Source organism: Mastigoproctus giganteus, chromosome 9, assembly GCF_048544385.1.
Source record: "Mastigoproctus giganteus isolate SK-2022 chromosome 9, ASM4854438v1, whole genome shotgun sequence".
NCBI classification, from domain to species: domain Eukaryota; kingdom Metazoa; phylum Arthropoda; class Arachnida; order Uropygi; family Thelyphonidae; genus Mastigoproctus; species Mastigoproctus giganteus.
The window spans coordinates 162,266,402-162,288,949 of NC_143583.1; the positions used below are offsets into that span (position 1 = coordinate 162,266,402).

Below are 22,548 nucleotides of genomic sequence, written 5' to 3' on the forward strand. Positions count from 1 at the left end.
CCACAATGTATACTACGCGGAGATGGGGGAACCTCTGGGCATAATAGACTGACACAAACAAAACAACACACATTAAAATTGCACACATACACTGATGCTTTTCAGGCCCATTATGCAGAGTTTCTGTACCATAACAGAGTACAAAGGTGAAGATGGGCTAACGCCTAGTAGCCACCCCAAAATAAGAACACACACACACACAGTACCTTGATTACAAATTCCATTTTTCCATTAAATAAATGGAAAAATGGAAATGCTACCCCCCCTTTTCTCCCGGTGGGACTTGTCCGCACTGAACAGTTTGGAGTTGGCTTCCCTATCATCCCCATGTTTCAGACTCTACCCCTACTCTAACTTGTCGCATTACTTTTTTTTTAATTTTTATTTTATTATTTAAAAAAATTTTAATTTTTACTTTATTATTATTTTTTTAATTTATTTTTATTTTATTTTATTATTTTTTTTAAATTTATTTTTATTTTATTTTATTATTTTTTAAAATTTATTTTTACTTTATTTCATTATGTTTTCTTAGGCCTTTTCCACGGAAACCTTCCGAAATTAGGTGGAAGGGCCTGTCGGAGTACTTGAGCGATTCCTCTATTGCCTGACCTGCCTCCTCGGGGCTAAGTGTGGCCAAAGGGGGTTCTACTAGTGGCCCAATGGCTAAATGGTCAGAAGAACAATATATCACGGCACTACACGACGCTAACACACACACACATACACATTACACTTTTAAACCTCTGGCCTTCACAGAATTCTTTGATACACAAACAGAGTACACAACGCGAAGAGGGGGGAACCCCCTGGAGCTAAACATTCAACACTTTACACTTTTATGGCTGGTGTAATCACCTTCCTCCGAACACGACTGGATAACATCTGAGTTCCAAACTCGTTAATGATGCGAGGAATTTTTATTTGTGTTTTTCACAAAGTGGATGACTTGGGCGGTCTCCCACGAGGTTAGCTTGGTTTTTCTCACACCAAATCGACAACAGAACACACGATGTTGTTGTTGTTTTAGGTGGGTTTTAGGAGTACTGTATTAGCAACTAAGGCAAAATTGTTCCATACTATACAGACAGTAATATACTGTCTGTATATTACGTGTATTCTGAGAGTTCGATTTTCTGTTTGCTGGTCGAAAAAACCTGACTTTCCGGAAGGAAAAAACTCTCCGCTGAGACCGACTAGCTTAGCCATGTTTTGAAAAGGCGCCTAAAATTTCCTTCTGTCATCGGTGGGACTTCAACGGAGGTCTTTTTTACCCGGTGTTGGGAGGACGGCGCTCTTATCAACTGTGCTGTCCACGAGGGCACAGCACACGCAATGTATGAACATATTACTTATATACGGCGCAATATGGCCTAAATTGTTGATGCATTCAAAAGCCTACTACTGTTACTACTCCTATTACTGTGTTAGCAATAATAAATAAACATCTTTTCAGAGTTCGGCTTCCAAGTGTATCTTGAGTTTGGCATACGAGTGATCTAATTTCCTTCTTCGTTATTCTCTATGCCTTTGTTGCATTTCCGAAACATTACAAGCTAGAGTGTAGTTCCCTTCAATGTTAAATTGTTTCTAGCTATCCGTCCTTCTACCATTCTGGTTTTATTACTAATGATAAAAATGATGCAGGAAGCAAGCTTATATAGCATCAGAAAAAAATCCCACCTCATCTCTCCATCTCCTCAAATAATTTGTCTGAATCTTCTCCACAAATCCGGGTGGATGTTCACTTTAACAATAAATCATCCTCTGGCTAAAAGCAAATTTTGGCACACCCTGCTACCATCCTTTTAAATTTAAATTTGTGACCCATTATGTTTTTTATGTTTTTTTTTTTAAATTCGTTATTGGAACAAGACTTGGGATGCCATTTGCATTTAATATACTCAATCCATTTACCACCTTAAATATTTCAGTCAGGTCTCCATTCAGGTGCTTCGTTTCCAGACAGTGGAATTTGCAGAAATGAATCCTATCTTGGTAAGGAATAATCTTGTTCCCCTCACTAATCTTATTGATCTTGTCTCTGTTCAAACCGAACCAAAACCTTACTAAATGAGGCTTCCGGTCCTTATGCAATACTCAAGATACGGCCTAACCACTGTCTTATACAATGGGTCGATTTCTTCCTTGTCGCCGCTGGAAAAATACCTATACATCACTATTAAAAAAAATCTTGAGGAATTCTAGCAACCCGTCTGCACTGTCATAGAACTTCATGTCTGAATTCACAATTATTTCCAGGTCGTTTTCTACTCTATTGCCTTTACTACATAGTTGGTACGTCAATTGTTGCCGCATGCACATAATATGCAGTACACATGCACATAATATGTATTTGTCAACATTAAACTTCGATTATTACTCTGAAAGGGCAGAATTCACAAGATACCTGGTTCCTGGGCAATGCGATGCTGTCACCCATCTTGTTAGCGAACGAACCCACCGCTTAGCAGGTATATATGTACACTGCATTCACGTAGACGGTAATTCGATGCCAGTATGAATAAACATCGTGAATTTACCTACTTTGAAAGAGGGGGTGATAGTGGGTGCCTGACGGATTGGTCAATCTATCGCGAAGGTGGTACAGAAAAAATGCGCTATCCTCGTTCAACTGTATCTAGACTGTATCGGGAATATGCCATTTCCGAAATAACATCTCATCGTGGACAGCGCTGTGGGCAGAGAAAGGTCGGTGGCAGTAGTAGTGGCATGTGATGCAAGAAAGAAAGTGTATGTGCTTATGCAGTATCAGCCAAAAAACAAAAACAAACAAAAAAAAAATATATCACACCATTCCCTCCAAATGCCTGTCCAGTTCCTCCTTAAATTTATTTAACCTATCAACTTCCACAACGACAGATGGAAGTTTGTTCCAGCAATTAACCACCCGCTGGCTAAAGGCAAATTTCCGCACATCTATTCTATATCTGTCTTTTCTTAATCTGAATTTATGCCCCCTTAGGTTCGTAATCTGAACACGTGGAAGGATCACATCAGAATTCAGTGTGCTCAACCCATTCAAGGCCTTATACACCTCAATCAGATCACCGTGCAGGTGCCTAGTCTTCAGCCACTGCAATTTGCAGAACTTAAGCCTCTCTTGGTAAGAGGATCCCTTCATTCCCCTCACCAATCTTGTTGCCCTTCTCTGTACACGCTCAAGCAAATCTATGCCCTTCCTAAAATGAGGCCTCCAGACCTGTACGCAGTACTCAAGGCGTGGCCTAACCATTGCTTTATACAGAAGGACAATCACCTCCTTTTCCCTGCTAGCAACATTCCTATATACCATTGACAAAACCCCATGACCTGCCCTGGCAGCCTGTCTGCATTGCTCAGAAAACTTCATATCTGACTTCACAATTACTCCCATGTCTTTTTCATTTTCTACCACCTTAAGTGCACACAGCTGGAACGTTTCTCTGGGGTTACTCCTACCCATATGCAGTACTTTGCATTTGTCAAGGTTAAACTTTAGTTGCCACTTTTTAGCCCATCTGCCCAAATTAACTAGATCCTGTTGCAGTAGCACACTGCCATTATTGTCATTAACATCCGTGCCAACCTTTGTATCATCTTGAAACTTCGACACTAAGCCTGATATACTTTCATTAATATCATTGATAAATATACAAAACAACAGAGGACCCAACACCGAACCCTGTGGGACTCCACTAATAACATTAGTCCACGAAGAGCAGCACCCATTTATTACCACCCTCTTTCTTCTCCCACTCAACCATCCTTTTATCCATTGTAGCAACTTTCCCTTAATACCATTCTGCTCCAATTGAACGTGGCCCTCGAAGTCTGTCTCGCATTGTTTCAGCCAAGCGGAGAGCGACAGTGGCACAAATCACCGCCGATATTAACGAGGGAGGCGCTAGAAACATCTCCACTAAGACCATCAGGCAATCATTAGCTGCAATTGGTTATGGTTATGGGAGCCGCTGACCCACCAGAGTCTGATTGTTAACACCACGACAGAGGACTTTACGCCTTAACTGGGCGAAAGAATATCAGCACTGGACCTTGGTTGATTGGAGACTGGTTTCCTGGTCCGATGAGTCCCGTTTAAAGTTATTTCAAGCGGAAGAGAGGGTGCGTGTCTGGTGGAAACCGCACGAAGCTATGCATCCGTCATGTTAACAAGGAACTGTTCAGGCAGGTGAATGGTCGGTGATGGTCTGGGGAGTGTTCAACTGGCATTCGTTTAGACCTCTGGTACGTCTACACGCATCTCTGAACGGTCCAGGTTATGTGTCCATCCTTGCAGACCATATACGCCCTTTCATAGTCATTGTGCACCCACATGGCAATGGACTTTTCAAGCAGGACAACGCACGTCCCAACAGAGAATATGGTTCGTAGCATTCCGCAGATTTCGCCACCATGGAATGGCCTCCCCATTCACCGGACACGAAACCTGTGGAGCATCTTTGGGATGCTGTGAAAGGTCCGTTCGAACTTTGGATTCTCCACCCAGTAATGCGACGGAATTATAGACAGCAGTGCAGCAAGCATTGATGGAAATACCTGTGGAACACTTTCGTGAACTAGTGGACTCAGTACCTTGCCGTGTGACTGCCATTAAGGTTACCCTACCCGTTACTAGGTAGGTATCCCATGATAGTCAGCGGGTGGTTGATTGCTGGAACAAACTTCCATCTGTCGTTGTAGAAGTTGATAGCTTAAATAGATTCAAGGCAGAACTTTACAAACATTTGGAGTGAGGGAATGGGTGAAGTAAGGTTGTTTTTTTTTTTTTTTTTTTTGCTGATGCTATATAAGCTTGCTTTCTTGCATCATGTGCCCTTGCTAATGGTAATTTCTATCCACCCAGTGTATTTAGCAGCACCGCCGCCTAATTTTATTAAATTTCGTTGTATTATTAGCATATCCTTATTACCGTTATTTATTTTTGTTGATTGTTTGCTTGTTGAATTATCCTATGTGATTTACTTATTATTACTTTTATTTAATTATTGTGCATGCATGTTGTTTGTTTATCATAATTACTTTATTTATTTAATAGTATTTGTTTAGTTTTTGTTATTACTTATTGATATATTTAATTCAGAGGGATGTATCTTATTCATTGAAGATGAATTCGTTTTATTGTATTTGATTAATTAGCGGTGTGAATCTATTTATGCTATGGTTTTTGGAAATGGATGTGTCATATCCTACAGAAACCCTTCCCTGTTTTATTATGGATATTCCCTATGGTAATCTGCCATACCATCAAATATCTACAGCTGTGAAGTTTCTGCTAAAAAACGATAACACCGTCAGGTTTCAGCGAATAAAGGTCACATTATTTTGAGTTTGTCACGAAGTTATTAGAAGGGGTTACGTTGCTGAAAAGTTTGCTGTTAAAATGTGCACTGCGTAGTTTTTACAAATTCTGGAAAAGAACATTTTATCGGTATTTTATTGTAAGTAATTTGAAGAGAATGTCGTAAAAAAATAGTACTGAAATTATTAGTCAGTCTACTATAAAAGCGTGAAAATTAAAATTATATACCCGAAATTATTTTTAGATTCGGATGCAAAAAAAAAAGGCATGCGCCTTTAAATCGTTTTAAGAGGCCAATACAGATCCCATGCTTTATTGTTTTAATTATTATTATTATTTTTTTCTTTTTACTTACAAAACCTGCATTTTAAGTTTTACCTACTAGGGAGAATATTCTTGATAGTATGGTCTCCTGTCGTTTGCAATTCTTTCCTCTCACCTCTATAGTTGGACCGTGGGCCAATACATCAATAATCAAAAGTCAATAACTATTTTAGAATACGTAACACAGCACGCCATGCGAGTTAAGTGTAGTGCAAGATGAATACTCAGTGTTTAGTAAAAAATTTGATAACATCAAATTATAGCTAAACACTGTTTTGGAAATGGAATAAATGCTTTTATTACTCACATATACAACTTTTTGCTTGACAGAATTTCCTGAGGAATCTAGAAATGTAGCTTATGATAATTTGGACACAATCGGCACTTTACCCTACCATATAATAATGTATTAATTAAATTTCACTGCACATATGAAGCTATACATATGAAGTGTGTCCTTACTGTTTGTAAAACCTCTCAACGCATAAAAAATGTATGTTTATTTTATTATTTTACTTTTAACTCTTTTTCTGTCTGAAACAGTATAGAAGGTCAGAAATAATGTAACAATAGGGTGGCAGTGGTAGCAATTAATGCTATACACCCGAGACTCTATATGTTTCATTTTGTATTTGAAAAATATTCCATTCCTAAAATATTTTCATTAGGCCTTCTAGCTATACATACAATAAACAGAACTATTTTTGGTTTTAAAATGTTGCAAATTTTAAGTTTTGGAATTAAATTAATACTTTATATAATACTCATGTTTCAGTATGATGTTAAAGGTTTCTGTCAGAATATAGAACTCTCTTCTCATCATTAGTATTAGTAGTGGCAAACGATGGAAGAAGGCAAGCTTATACACTGTCAGCAAAAAAAAGAAAAAAAAAAGAACACTTCCAATATCACCTGTCTGCCCCTTCTAACAGCTTGTCTAGTTCTTCCTTGAATTTATTTGAACTACCCACTTGTAGAAGTGGGTAGTTCAAGAGAAGGGCAACAAGATTGGTGAGGGGAATGAAGGTATCCTCTTACCAAGAGAGGATTAAGTTCTGCAAATTTCAGTGGCTGGAGACTAGGCACCTGCACGGTGATCTGATTGAAGTGTATAAGGCCTTGAATGAGTTGAGAACGCTGAATTCTGATGGGATTCTTCCACTTGCTCAGATTATGAATCTAAGGAGCATAAATTCAAATTGAGGAAAGACAGTTGTAGAATAGATGTGTGGAAATTTGCCTTTAGCCAGTGGGTGGTTAATTGCTGGAACAAGCTTCCATCTGTCATTGTGGAAGTTGATACTTAAATAAATTCAAGGAGGAACTGGACCTTTTAGAGGGAATGGTTGTGTGGATTTTTTTTTTTTTTTTGGACTGACACTACATAAGTTCATACACTTGCTTTCTTGCATCACATGCCACTATTACTATTACAACACCAGATGGAAGTTTGTTTCAACAATCTGCTGGCTGAAGGCAAACTTACACACATCTGTCCTGCAACCATCCTCAGTTTGAATTTATGACCCCTTGTGTGTAGTTTGAGCTAGAGTTAAGATTCTATCAGCATTAAGCCTACTCAATCTATTCAAGTCTTAAAAACCTTGCTCAGATTTCCTCACAAGTACGTAGCTTCCAGATGTTGCAATGTACGGAACTGAAGCCTTTCCCGGTAAGAGTTCCTTTTTGTTCCTCACTCGTTTCTGCACTTGTTCCAACAGAAGTACATCTGTCCTAAAATATAACTTCCACACCTGTATGCAATACTTGAGATATGACCTGACCATTGCCTTATACAATGGGATAATCACCTCCTTATTGATTGGAAAAATTACTTATTGTTAGCAAAATTCTTATATATATCATTGACAACATTTCATGAGCTGTCCTGGCAACCTGTCTGCACTGCTCAGAGAACTCAAATCTGGCTGCACAATTATCCCTATCTCGTTTTAATTTTCAACTACCCTCAGTGTGATACCACACAGTTGATATGTTAATTTGAGATTACTATTCTCTATATGAAGCACCTTGTATTTTCAATATTAAATTTTATTTGCCACTTCTCAGTCCATCTTCCTAATTTCTGTAGATCTTGATGCAGTAGCATACATTGAATGCTGTCATTAACCACCCTGCTAACCTACTTATCATCTGAAAACTTAGACATAAAAAAACTGATATGCCTTCATCAATATCATTAATAAACTTTGAAAACAATGGACCCAGCACTGAACCTTGTGGAACTCCATTAATAACTTTAGTCCATGAAGAAAAGTGTCCATTGATGACTAATCTCTCTTCTCCCACTCATTCATTCTTTATCCACTCAGTCATCTGTAGCATTAAATTGCTCTTAATGCCACAACGATGTAATTTGTATATAGCAGTATATTTTTTCATAGCTTGATTTTGTGTTTAGTGCAGCTTTCAATCAGTTATCTGCTGCATCAGGTGCCTCTGTAACCAGGTGGGAAGGAGCAGCAGTGCGTAGCACACGCTTCTAGGTTAGACTGGGGGTTCGAACCCGTCACCACCAAATACGGAGGATGCGGAAAGGTCAGAGAATGACCACCGCATATCCCGGAGCAATATGGCCTTAGTTGCTAATGCTCCTAAATAACAAACAAACAAACAAACAAACAAACAAACAATCTGCTGCATCAGTTTGAAAGTTGTGGTTTACTTGAACCCTTCATCAGTGAAACTTAACTCACAGTAATACCTGCATATGTTTCAGAATGACTTTCTACTAGAGCTCGTGGCACCTAACTTCCTAGGATACCCAATAGTTTATACAACACTGCAATATGGCAAATGTGGTTTTGGTCCTCACATATTGTCATAATGTCATCCTGATAGCCACAACAATATAGATCTGTACTTATCTGATGATATGGGTCAAAGTAATGTTTGCACTCACTGCAAGAATTCTTTTTTATTGCCACAACATCTGGGGCGCCTCCGTAGCCAGGTGGGAAGGAGCAGCAGTGCGTAGCACATGCTTCTTGATTAGACCGGGGTTCGAGCCCGTCACCACCAAATATGGAGTATGCGGAAAGGTCAAGGAATGACCACTGCATATCCCGGAGCAATATGGCCTTAGTTGCTAATGCTCCTAAAAACCAAATAACAAAAATAACAAAGCCACAACAGCTGATGTTAGCAAAATGTTCTGAGGGTAGCAATATTTAGAATGAGCAGGATGATAAAGATAGGGGAAACAAGCCTAAATAACTTTCTTCAAGAGATTTAACTTTTGTTCCCGGAAAATTAACGGAGGCACTGGTTAACGAAGCACTGCAGGATCATCTAGACAAGACTTCAGTTATAGCTCAGACACAGCATAGTTTTGTTAAGGGGAAGTCTTGCCTGACCAATTTGATTGGATACTATGATGCAGTCACAAAAGAACTGGATGCAGGGAATAACTTTGATATTATATACTTGGCTCTTAGAAAGGCTTTTGATACTGTTGCACATGGAAGACTGCTGCACAAATTGGAGCAGTGTGGCATTGGAGGCAAATTGCTGCTATGGATAAAAGGATGGTTGAGGGGGAGAAGACAGAGAGTGGTAATCAATGGACACTGCTCATCGTGGACTAATATTATTAGTGGAGTCCCTCAGGGTTCAGTATTGGGGCCTTTATTGTTTTCTCTATTTATAAATGATATTGATGATGGTATATCAAGCTTAATGTCCAAGTTTGCAGACGATATGAAGGTTGGCAGGGTTGTCAAGGACACTATGCTGCTGCAACAGGATCTGGAAAGGTTGAGCAGATGGTCTGAGAGGTGGCAAATGAAGTTTAACATTGACAAATGTAAAGTACTACATATGGGAAACAGCAACCCCAGAGCAACGTATCAACTCTGTGGTACTACACTGACAGTGGTAGAGAATGAAAGGGACCTGGGGGTGGTTGTGCAGGCAGATATGAAGTTCTCTGAGCAGTGCAGACAGGCCGCAAGAGTAGCTCATGGTGTATTGTCAATGATATATAGGAATTTTTCTAGCAGGGATAAGGAGGTGTTATTCCCTTGTATAAGGCAATGGTCAGGCCACACCTAGAGTACTGTATACAGGCCTGGAGACCTCATTTCAAGAAGGATGTAGAGCTGCTGGAACGAGTACAGAGAAGGGCAACAAGATTAGTGAATGGAACAAAGGGGTGCTCTTACGAAGAAAGGCTTAAGTTTTGCGAATTACAGTGTCTGGAGACTAGGCAGCAGCGAGGTGATCTGATAGAGGTGTACATAGCCTTGAATGGTTTGAGCATGCTCAATGCTGATGGGATTCTTCCTCTTGCTCAGAATAATCACCTGAGAGGGCATAAATTCAAATTGAGGAAAGACAGATGTAGGATAGGTGTAGGATAGATGTAGGTTCCACCTACCAACCACCAGCCAGCGGGTGGTTGGCAGGTGGAACAAACTTCCATCCCTTGTCGTGGAAGTTGATAGCCTAAATAAGTTTAAGGCTCGGCTGGACAGGTATTTCGAACGAACAGAGGGGTGAAGTGGAAGTGGTTATTTTTTATTTATTTATTTTACTTTAATTTTTTTGGCTGATGCTGCATAAGCTTGCTTTCTTGCATCAAATGCCTCTACTAATGCTAAAAATGCTAATGCTAATACTTGGTCTTAACTGCATCTACAGTAATGTCAGGCACGTTGTCAGTAAAATCGCTGAATTCGAGCTCTTAGTTAGAACAATTAATGTTGACATAATAGGACTAATATAAACGTGGTGCCACCCAGAAATTAGGGGTGACTAGTTCCAATATGGTATGTATAATATATTTAGGAAAGATGGAGAAGATAGAAGGGATGGGTATATCATGCTTCTTATCAAAAATAGCCTGAGCCCTCAAAAAGCTTTTGCTGAGTCTGAAGTTAAGTCTGCCAGCATAGAATCTGTGTGATCTGAGTTAGTTGAAGCAAAAGTATAATGAGAGTGGGAGTAATCTACAGGCCAGAAGATTGTGAAGAATATGACAAGAGTCTCTAAATGTAGATGGAATGAGCAAGCAAGCATGAATGTCTTATTATGAGTGACTTCAATCTGCCCCAGATTGATTGAATTAAGTGGGAGGGAAACTCACCTTGGGGAAACTTTTTTTAAATAAACTAGATTATTATTTGTACCAGCATGTTAGAGAAAATACTAGCGGTGAGAATATCCTTTACCTCATCACAAATTAGATGACATCACAGGGTGTAAAATACAGGAACCATTGGCAGTTATTGATCATGCAGTCATCAGTTAGGAGATGAAGAAATATGTTGCAGTCTTACATACCTGGGGGGGGGGGATTCAGTGTAAATTTAAATGCTAATGCTTAATAATTCAGCTAAATAAGAAAGAATATAAAAGATTAAAACTAGGGTTAGTGTGTATTTAACTCTAACGTTTATGGTTTGTGTTATTTTTCTCACACACTTATACTCTCATTCATTCTTCTGGCTTTCATTTCATTTGTTCGACTCTTGCTTTCTACACTGCACTCTCTGGACACCTCAACTTACTGTTATTCTTCAGTTGTGGTGCAGATCTAGCTGCAAGTTTTTTGCAGGCCAGGGGAGAATGCAGCGATAGTGTTTGCTTAGCAAATGTTTGTTAGTATATACAAAGTATATACTAACGTTTGTTAGTATATAGAAAGTAATGTAAGTTATTATTAACTTTGTATTCTTTCAACCAATTACGTTTGCTCTTCCACTCATTCCCATTTACCATAACACTCATTCGCTCTCGTTCCCTCATGCTGGATCACTCTTTCTTTCACCAAAACTGACATTTATTCCCTTTTAATTCCTAATTCACTTTTTCACTCAGTGACCAGCCTGTTCATTGTCTTGCATTCTCATTTATTCGTTCATTCTTTCTTTTTTCATTCTACATTGCATCCCCTTGCTACCAGCTTACTGATATTTTTTAGCTAATCTGCTTCCCTGGCTGCCTGTACATCTCCCTCCCCTACGTGGTTATTTATTTAGTGTGGGCCCCAGGTTCCTACACATGGCAGGGTAGTCCTGGGGGGGTACCCAAGTCAATCTGGTTTTGTCATGTCAGATTTCTGTCAGGGCACAAAATACTGCTATTCTGGCAGTTTTGAACCATCATCTGGGTGTGATGGGAGACTCAGTCCCCCCAGCAATTATTGTTTAATTGCTGGGAGGCTGAATTGCCATTCTTTGGACAGTTCTGTGCATTTTGAATACTTTCTGCGTGAAGGTTGTAAAGGCTTTAATTTTCCTCTTCTGTAATGAACGGATGTTCTCCCCTGGGAAGGGAGCCAATCTGTGCTTATTAGCTATGTTCTGGGGATGTCATAAACTATACATTCGTATAGAATGTACGCCCAGTCTTCACTCTCGCCATAGGTGCAATTTGAGTCATCAGTCAGCCCTAAGGAGGTTAGTTTTGCCTTTAGGAAGCCGTGACATGTCAATATGAATGTTGTAAAAAGTCCAAGGGCATACCACTTAGGTGGCTTTGGGCTGACCATTGCCACCCCATGGCAGAAACCTTTTTGGTAACTAGACCTATGGTTTCCTGCTGCCACTTTTTTTGCCATAGCTCATGGAGCTTTGTGGCTATTCTTTTTCTTTCAGCATTAAAGGTATTGGCTATATCAAGGGCTATCCCCAGAAATTCTGTGCGTATGCCCTTTTTAAATCTATAGTACAAGCCTCTTTTGGCTACTTCCAGATAAAGTGGAAGAGCTCAGCACAGTGAGCATAGTGTGCCCACCGTGCGACATGCACTGGTAATGGTGAGTATTGTCCTTTGTATCGATTCTAATTTATTCCTGTTTCTTACTATGGCCGAGTGGGTGAACTGCGCACTGACTCCATAGGTGATAACAGATAGGAACATTGCACAGTACATGATTGCCATGGTCTTTCTTTTGAGTCCCCAGTCTGATTGACTGATCCTGACAATCACACTTGCATAATTTCTCAATTTTTTCTTCAAATGGGGATAAAAAGTTAATTTTGAATCAAAGGCCACTCCAGGATATTTTAGTTCTGTTACCATTTTTATAGTAGTTGTGTTAATTTTAATTTGTGGGCATCTTCTTATGTCCAAATTGCCTTTTAGAAGTATTTGTTTGGTTTTTTCAGGCGATATTTTGAACGTGTGCATTTGTGCCCACTCCTGCAGCTGCAAGAGGGTGGCATTTGATCTTTGCTCTACAACCACTCACGTGTTACCTTTTACAAGAAAAATCATGTCATCTGCAAACGCCAGTCTTTCCACAGGCCCAGATCCAAGGCCAGAAGTTCGTCTAGAAGAAAGGGCCAAGGATTGAACCCCGTGGGCAGCCTTTATTCAAAGGGTGTGTCAATTCCTGGAATCTTCTGTGCATTGAGATACTTCTATCTGTAAGGTAGCTGTTTATTACCTTATACGTAAGTACACAAATACACATAGTACACCTATACACAAATGCTACACATAAGGTGTAGCATTTGCCTGGTGGAGTCTGCTAATTACACTAGGCCACCAGAGTGAATCACTCTGGTGACCCAGAGTGACCCAGCAAAGTTAATAGAGATTGCCAGCATATATTTCTCCTCTGAATTTTTAACTGTTGTCAGTAGGTGGTGCATGGCATCCTCCATAGAGTTGCTCTGCTTAAACAATACTGATTGTTGGAATCTAAACCTGCTTCTGTATTGAGCTAATCTGCTATATATTAGTCTTTCGTATATTTTCCCTAGCATTCCTACATGGAGTAGGGTTATTGGTCTATATGATTTGGGATCAGTACAGGGGGGGGGTTCTCAGGGTTTTTGAGAATTAATCTTAACACAGCTTTTTTCCATATTTTTGGGAATATACCTTCTGTCATACAGTAATTATATAGTGCTATTAATTTGTCTGGTACTATTTCCACTAATTTGTTGATAATCTCTAAGAGGTCAAACTTAGGCATTTATTGTTTTTGGTTTTAGATAGTGCTATTTCTATCTCTTGTAGAGTAAACAGAGGTTCAGTATTGGCATTGTCGTAATCAGTGTTTTTGTTTATAAGGTCTAGCTGGGTGGGTGAATGATCCCCAGTTTCAGTCTGAATAATACTGTCTAGAATGTTATTTATAGAGTCCACCCATCACAGGTTTGGGGTTCCATCTGGTTTGACAATATATTCTAAGACATCTCCCCTTGGCAGCTTGTTGATCATTATTCTGTAGACAACTCCCCAAGGGTTAGTTTCCAGTAGTTCCCACCAAGTGCCTCCAGCATTCCTTTTTCTTGTCCCTTATGAGGGCTGTATACTAATTCCTGGGAGTTCTGTAAGAATCTCTCCATGCCAGAACATATTGTGGCCAAGATGTTTTGGCTCTCTGAAAATTTCTCTTCGCCTGGTGCACCCTTCTCCTGAGTACAGTCAGTTCAGGGCACCACCAGGGAGATTCCAACAGTAGCCTGCCAACATATTTGGACTCCATTTTCCCTGGTATCATGAAAATAAAATCAGTTTGATTTTTGACATGAGTGCCTATATCGTGTACAATGGAACTCAGTTCTGAAGTAAAAAAAAAAGGCCAGTTCTTTGGAGCAAAGTTTATCAAGTAATTTAAAACATAACATCAATGCATATAATTGTGAATTAGAAATACATTAATTTTCTGTATAATATAAAATGTATAAGAAAAAATTTAAATGAATTAACAGTGTAGTTAAATTTAATGAATATAAGAGTTAATATAATTACTTTTGGGAAAATATAATTTCTTTAAAATATTTATTCTGATTTCTAGTCAACCTGAATATAATTGTTGCTTGCAGGAGAAAAATAAATATTTTAAAGAAATACCTGGTAGTTTCCAGAATGTATATTTACATTCCAGTAACCATCAGTAATTTGAAAAGCAAACTAAACATGTTATTTTATTTCAAAAAGACACAGCATGTTTACTGTTCACTTGAACTATGTACATTAGTATTAAACTGTTCCCCTTTAATGTTGTTGCATTAGATCAGTGGTTCTTAACCTGGGGTACGTGTACCCCCTAGGGGTACGTGAAAGTCTTTCAGGGGGTATGCAGGTCTTGATATGTACTATACATGTAAAAATACAATAGTTCTTTTAATAAACAAAAAAAAATTCATCCCTTACAAATATCACTATATGTATTTAACAATATGAAATATATTTAAATTATCTTACTTACTTTTTTACAACAAATAATTGTTGAGAACTTTAAAATTTAATGGTTTAATTTCCGCCTTATCCTTTCCATCGTAGGCCGGTGCCTGATTTTCCAAGAAACAATAACTCTGTTTATTAGAGCAGCGTAACTAATTTACTTTTGTCAATTCAGACAACAGCGCTGTCTCCCTTCCGCTTGTACAATAGCTTTGCAACACGAAAAAAACAATAGGCTGCCATACCCCTGTTTCAGTTATTCATTTGCAGCTGTTTAACTTGTTTTGAACTGCATAACGGGGTTAACGATTTTGACGAAAATAAAAAGTAAGTAATAAAATGTTCTTAATTTGAATTTTTTTTTATCTTATTTGTATTTTTCTTTGACATTAATATGTAATATTTAAAATACTATTTCTTGTAATTTTTAAATAAATTTCTTTTTCTTTTTTTGGTTTTATGTATGTCCACTCCGGTTAGCAGCTAATTGTTAGCTGGTTTTGATAAAATTGTCATTTTTATTTCTCATTACTTCCAGAACCGACCCTCCAATGTCAAAGAAAAGAAAATATAACGAGTCATATGTATGCTTTGGTTTTACTTTTACTACTGAGTGTGATGGGACACAAAAACCACAATGTTTCTTGTGCAGGAAAAGTTTGGTGAATGGATCTATGAAACCTCCCAGATTAAAAGAACATCTCACTTCAGTACATCCCGAATATGTATCAGACAGTCCAGAGCAATTTCGCATCAAGAAATCATTAGGTTTGAAAAATCAGGTACATTACAAAAATTTGGATTCACTCCTTCATAGAAACCATGTCTTGAAGCATCTTATAAGGTTGCATATCACATTTGTAAACAAAAAAAAAAAAAAAAAAAACACACACACACAATCGGCAAAACCTTAGTAAAATCCTGTGCTTTGGAAATGGTTGAACTCTTATGTGATTTAAGTGAAAGAAAGAAACTTGAAACATTATCTCTTTCAAATGATGTTATATCATCCAGTATTAAAGACATGTCAGATAATGTTTTAAACCAGATAATGGAGGAATTAAGAGCGACAGCATACCCTTTCAGTATTCAACTTGATGAAACTACAGATATTTCTCATTGTAATCAGCTTCTAGCTTTCGTTCTTCGTTACCAAATATATGAATATCATCAAAGAAGAATTTTTATTTTGCGAACCTATCCAAGAAACTACAAAAGGCATTGACGTATTTAATATGTTAAATTTTTTTTTAGAAAACAACATTTTGACTGGAAATTAAATGTTGTTTGGATGGTGCACCGGCAATGCTTGGAAATACTTCTGGATTTGCTGGTTCAGTAAATAAAGAAATTCCATAAACTGTCGTAGCTCACTGTATGTTCTGTATATTACGTCGACATGCTTTAGCATCCAACACTTTGCCACCTAAACTCAATCAAGTCTTAAAAACTGTAGTAAAAGTCGTCAACTTTATCAGATCCTATGCTTTAAATCACCAAATTTTCAAAACATTGTCAGGAAATGGGAGCATGACATGAAATTCTTCTTTTATCATACTGAAATACGCTGACTTTCCAAAGGGCAAGTATTAAAACACTTATTCAAGCTTCATGCAGAAGTTTTATACTTTTTAAAGCAAAAAGAAAGTTTTCTTGCCCAGCAATTTGAAAAACAAGAATTTGAAATTAGTTTGGCATATTTTTTAGCAGATATTTTTGGCCACATGAATGAAATTAATCTTCCATTCAAGGAACTACGATTACTATCATTGATGCCTCTGAAATATTAAAAGCTTTTTTTATCAAAGTTATCACTTTGGAAAAGAAGACTGGAGTCATCCAACTATGCAAATTTTCCTAATTTAGAATCAGCTTTAAAAAAAGGATCAGACAGTGACATGATCTTGCCTGTTTCTGTGCTGACAGATATTATTGTACATATGGACAAGCTTCAAAGTTCTTTTGATAATTATTTTTGTTCTGATGAATTAACTATGGCAACATGCGCCCATAATCATTTTATTATTAAAATTGATGATATTAAGGATGAGGAATCAATTAAAGATGACCTTATTGATTTAAGATCAAAAGAATTGCTAAAACAAAAATCTAATTCTACATGTTTAGTGGGAGAAGACAGAGGGTGGTAATCGATGGACACTGCTCATCGTGGACTAATGTTATTAATCGAGTCCCTCAGGGTTCAGTGTTGGGTCCATTGTTGTTTTCTGTATTTATAAATGATATTGATGATGGTATATCAAGCTAAATGTCCAAGTTTTCAGACAATACGAAGGTTGGCAGGGTTGTTAAGGACACTAATGACAGTACGCTGCTGCAACAGGATCTAGTTTTCTGAGCAGTGCAGACGGTCTGCAAGTGTAGATCGTAGTGTCTTGTCAATGATATACAGGAATTTTTCTAGCAGGGATAAGGAGGTTGCTATCTCCTCTTTAAGAGGAGATAGCAACCTCCTTGATTTAAGATGAGATAAAGGTGCTTTTATATCAGATTTTGCTAGCTCCTTTTCTTTGGGCAATGATAAAACTCCAGATTCAATAAGTTGGTAAATTGGTGTAATAGTGGACACTCCCTCATCACTCTTTTCCATAGTCACCCACATCTACCATTAAAAACTGATAATTTTCATTGGTGATTGCTAATAGGACAATAGAAAAAAAACTGTTTGTAGTTGTAGAACATACTCCATGACTTTGATGGACATTTTATTGGTATATGGTTTCCATCACTACAGCCAATACGGTGAAGAAAGCCACATTTTGTATAGTTCTTCAGCAACATTTTCAAATTGTGCAATGTCTGGTACAAGCATATGTTTCTTCTGCAGCATATTCCATATTGCAATACAAACTTTGATGACTATTACTGATACAGCACGCTTTGATATCCTAAGTGTGAAAGCTAATTGTGTGAAGGATATTCAAGTTGCCAAGTATCTGTGAACAAAAGGAAATTTAATGTCTATCAGATACAGTTTCCAATCCCTGATTTATACATAGAACATCTTACAATTTTTTGACTTTATTATATGGAATATTACAGATTCTATTACGTATTCTATTACAGGTATCAATAAATCTGTATTTAATAAATAAAACTTAAATAAAATATATTTTTTTCTTACCTGATTGTTCACCATCAATCTTTCTTTCACAGATATTGATCGCTGAAAATTTGTAATAGCATGATTGCATTCTTCTCGAATTGCCTCAGCAACGTAGTAAAATATATCTTTTATCATATTTGCATATTGTTGAAATAAGTCCGAGCTACTGCATAGTTTTTCATACAAGTGGTGAAGTTTGCTAAATTGTTCTCTCATTGTGTAAATAGCATGTCTATGTCTTCTTTTTCTTTTATCTTTTTAGCCTTTTTGTTGTAATATACTTCAATGCAATAATTTCTGAAAACAGAATTTTGCAGACACTGGCTACAGACATCTTCATGTTGTGACACTGTTTTTCTACTCAGCAGCCAACATCTGAAAGAAAGACTAATGGTGACAGTTAGATAAAAAAAATACATTTTATATCAGTATTTATTATTAAATACAAAAATATAGATACCTGTAATACAATATCTAACAGAAGTTCCACCCACCGATGCCTTGTCTGCCCATACTGTGTGCAAGTAGAACACAGAAACCTCTCCCACACTTATTTAATGTAGAATGCCTGCACTGCCCATAATGCCCATCCACATCCTCCATCCACACAAGATACACCCTTAGACCTTACATTTTGCTGCATTAAAACCTAACTACCACTTTTCAGACCATTCCTGAAGCCTGTTCAAGTCATTTTGAAGGAGCACTGTTTGGCACTGATCATTAACGACTCCCAATCTTTACGTTGTCTGCAAATTTTGACATTACATCGTTTATCCCTTTGTCAATGTCATTTATGAAAATCAGAAACAACAGTGGTCCAAGAACAGATCCTTGGGGGGGAACTCCACTTCTGACTTTACACCAACCCAAAGAATGTTCGTTAATTGCAACCTTCAGCCTTGCAGCCACCCTTCAATCCATTTTAAAATCTTTCCAGTAATCCCAACATGTTCCAGCTTATACAGTAACCTCTCATGAGGGACTGAATCAAATGCCTTGCTAAAATCCAAATAAACTATGTCAAAATTGTTTCCTACGTGTAGCTCATGAGTAACTGTGTCAAAAACTTACCGTGCTAGTTAAACATTAATTTCCCTTAACAAAAACCATGTATCCTTCAAAATGCCATTTCTATTGATATATCCCTGGATTGCCCTCTTAATCATTGCCTCTAAGATTTTTGCAGCTAAGGTAAAGAAAGCCAACCCAAGAACCACAGGACTCTTCAGGAAAACTTACCAGGCAAAATCATTTCCCACTAGTGCAGTTTCTCCCTGCATTCTCAGTAAATAGATGGTGCATGTTATCGGTAGTATGGCAGTAGAAGTCGATAATGATGTATTGATTACTTTTTTTTCTCATTATTAAAAGAAGATTATTGGAGTTCATGAGTGTAATGCTTTCGCGGCTGAAATTTACCTACGGATACACCTTCCAGACCATCTTAGGGTGTTTATCCCCGCTTGCCACTGTTTTAACCAGATATGAAAATGACTTCTACAGACAGTGTGTGTGTTATCAGTAGTGGCAATAGAAATCTTTTGCTGTCGGGTTAAAACAGCAGGAAGGGGGGATAAACACTCTAAGACTGAGGCAGTCTAGTGGGTGTATCCGTAAGTAAATTTCAGTTGCAAAGGCATTACACTCATGAACTCCAATAAGGTGCTTTTAATAATGAGGAAAAACTAATCAATACATTGTTATCAACTTCTACTGCCACTACCGATAACACGCACCATCTGTTTACCGAGGATGCAGGGAGAAACTGATAGCAGGAAACGAATTTGTCCAGTAAGTTTGCCTGAAGTTTCCGGTGGTTCTAGTGTTGGCTTTCTTTACCTTTGCCATTTTTACTACTACTGAAGTCAGACTAACTGGTCTGTATTACCGACTTTGCTCTGGAGTCTGGAGGGTGTATCCATAAGTAGATTTCAGTTGCGAAGGCATTACACTCATGAACTCCAATAAGCTGCTTTTAATAATGAGAAAAAACTAATCAATACATTGTTATCAACTTCTACTGCCACTACCGATAACACGCACCATCTGTTAACCGAGAATGTTGGAAACGATTTTGTCCAGTAAGTTTTCCTGAAGTTTCTGGTGGTTCTTGTGTTGGCTTTCTTTACCTTTGCCAATTTTACTACTACTGAAGTCAGACTAACAGGTCCGTAGTTACTTACTTTGCTCTTAGAGCTACCTTTATGCATTGGCGATATGTTGGCACTTTTCCGATCCAAAGGAATCTCTCCCGAGTTCGGTTGAAGCCCTCATAATTAATGTTAGTTCATAACACTTGCTAGCTGTCTTCCTTATAATTACTGGATATATGCCATCAACTCCAAGAGCCTTACTTGCCTTTAGACTCGAAAATTTTTCTAATTTCAGTTTCACTAATGTCGTGTGTCTCTCAGGCTCCCTCGCACAGCCTCTCCTTAACATAAAAAGCCTTTTGTCGGTAAAAACCGATGTGAAGTACCTATTCAGTCCATCAGCAACATCATCTGGGTTATCTAAGACTTTCCCACAATTTCCCTGATTAGTTTTCTTCTTTTTTCTATTCACATACATGAAAGTGTTTACAGAGGTCAGTAAATTCTTTGCTCTCCTAGTGCTTTCTCATACTTAGCCTTGGCCTCCCTAACCTTATTTGTTGGTATCCTTACAGATCAACTTATACACTAATGCTAAGAATATAGTAAATATATTTGATGAGCTTGAAATATTAAGTTATGTAATATATTTGGGTTCCACCACTTCAAGCCTCCAATAAGCAAAGTGGTGGTATTGCACTGGTTGATAAGAGTCATCTACCACCTAGTATTGCTTGCTAACACAGAGGGGTGGCATTCCTCCATGTGGTGTGCATGCCACACTTCAACCCCTGCTTACGTTAGTTCATGCCTGGGTGGTCACCCACAGTGTGCATGCACATGGGGGTTATACCTAGGATCAATAACAGTCCCACCATCGTGAAGGTGCAAGCAGATCATTTAGCTGTCACAGACTGCCTGGATTTCACTGAAATTGCATCCACTTGACTTGAGTGGCACCCGAATATCGGTTCCATCAGTGTTTTAGACTTCCAGGTAGCAAGCACAGCTTGTCTGGCATATCTGAGAGAATGTATGTGACAGTCTCAAGGATCAGTCTGGTAAACTGCTCCTGTCAAATCAGCCTGCTTAACCCTATGAGTTAATTGGTTACACATTAGTTTGTAATTATTGTAGTACTCTGCATCCTTTTTTTTTTTTTTTTTTTTTCTCTCTACTACTAAGCTCATCAGTTCACCTGACATCCATTTTGGCCTAAATCTGGAACAATAGCTTTTAATTGGTATAAAATGCTCAGAGGCCTTCAAGTTGGCCGGCCGGCCGGGCTAGCTGAATGGGTAAAGTGCCTTCCTGGCAACCCAAAGGTCGCTGGTTCAAATCCCGCCTCGGGCTTGGATCAGAGTAAATGCAAAAAAACTTTGGAAAGTGCATTATGGCCATAGGAGCCGATGCGCCAACAACTAACAAAAAAAAAAGCCTTCAATTTTACCTCTGTAAACACTTCCCATTAAGCATTAACATTTTTTAACATCAGGTGATCACACTGAAAAGAGTTCAGAAAATGTCTGAACCCATTATAATCACATATTTCAAAAACAAAATCTCTTCCATTAACCATAGCCATTACTCTCAATAAATCCCATATGAATATATAATAATCACTGCCACCTAAAGGTTTCTTTATACATGATAAATCACTGCTGATAACCGGATCAGGAACACCGTTTTCTCCTACTGCTTCTCTAACATGTTGGGGTAAAAAGCAGTGTTCCAAATCAAGTAACACTTTGTTACTGTGTGAGTAGCCAACCCACAAGTTCCAATAGATATCTGGAAAGTTAAAATCTCTCATGATAATACATTCTGATTTATTGACCCTCTATTTCCCTGTATAGTTTTTTTTTTTTTTTTTATACTCATCACAATCATTTGGTCTGTAACAGACACCAACTCTCATTTTTGCCTTTCCCAGTGTCCGTGTCACACCAGACATTCAATATTATACTGGCAACCTGTGTATTCATGTTTAGTCTCCAGAACTAAGTTCCAGTCAACCCTTCCCATCTCTTCCATCATTATGATGATCACTATGGCAAGATTCAAGCTTTCTTACATCTCAAGGGTACAGCTATAAAATGGTGTTTGCAGCCGGGCCGCTAGTTAGGACACCGGACTGAACCTATTGGTAACTTTCTAATAGGTTTCCAGATGAGCTAGCATATAATCTTGCTACCTCTCCTCTGCCAGATAGTGACTGGAGGGAGTCTGAGTAGTGTGTATGTGGGGGGGGGCATTGTCGAGGCCCCGTTATGTCAAAGAATTGGGTATATTCTTACCATGTGTACGACATATCCAAAAATGTCATTTCTTCATACAGCATATGCCCCCCTAAACTTTTTCTTACTATTAAATACACCATGAATTGTCAAACTAATAGAGCAAACTTATCTGCGAAAATATCTAAACCTCTCAAACTCTTCCTAGTTCATTTCACAAATGTACATGGCCTCTGTTCTTATCTCAATAATGTCCATTTCCATTTACAGTCTGCC

At 38.1% G+C, this 22,548-nt stretch overlaps 1 protein-coding gene across 1 annotated transcript in view; it reads left to right on the forward strand.

Moving 5' to 3' along the window:
- LOC150080851 (uncharacterized) overlaps positions 1–22,548 on the forward strand; it is a 140,037-nt gene that overhangs the window by 19,493 nt on the left and 97,996 nt on the right. Inside the window, exons 2-3 of the mRNA XM_090380840.1 lie at positions 8,053–8,117; positions 15,351–15,594. Coding sequence (XP_090236966.1) covers positions 8,053–8,117; positions 15,351–15,594 — 309 coding nt within the window. The remainder of the gene's footprint in view (positions 1–8,052; positions 8,118–15,350; positions 15,595–22,548) is intronic.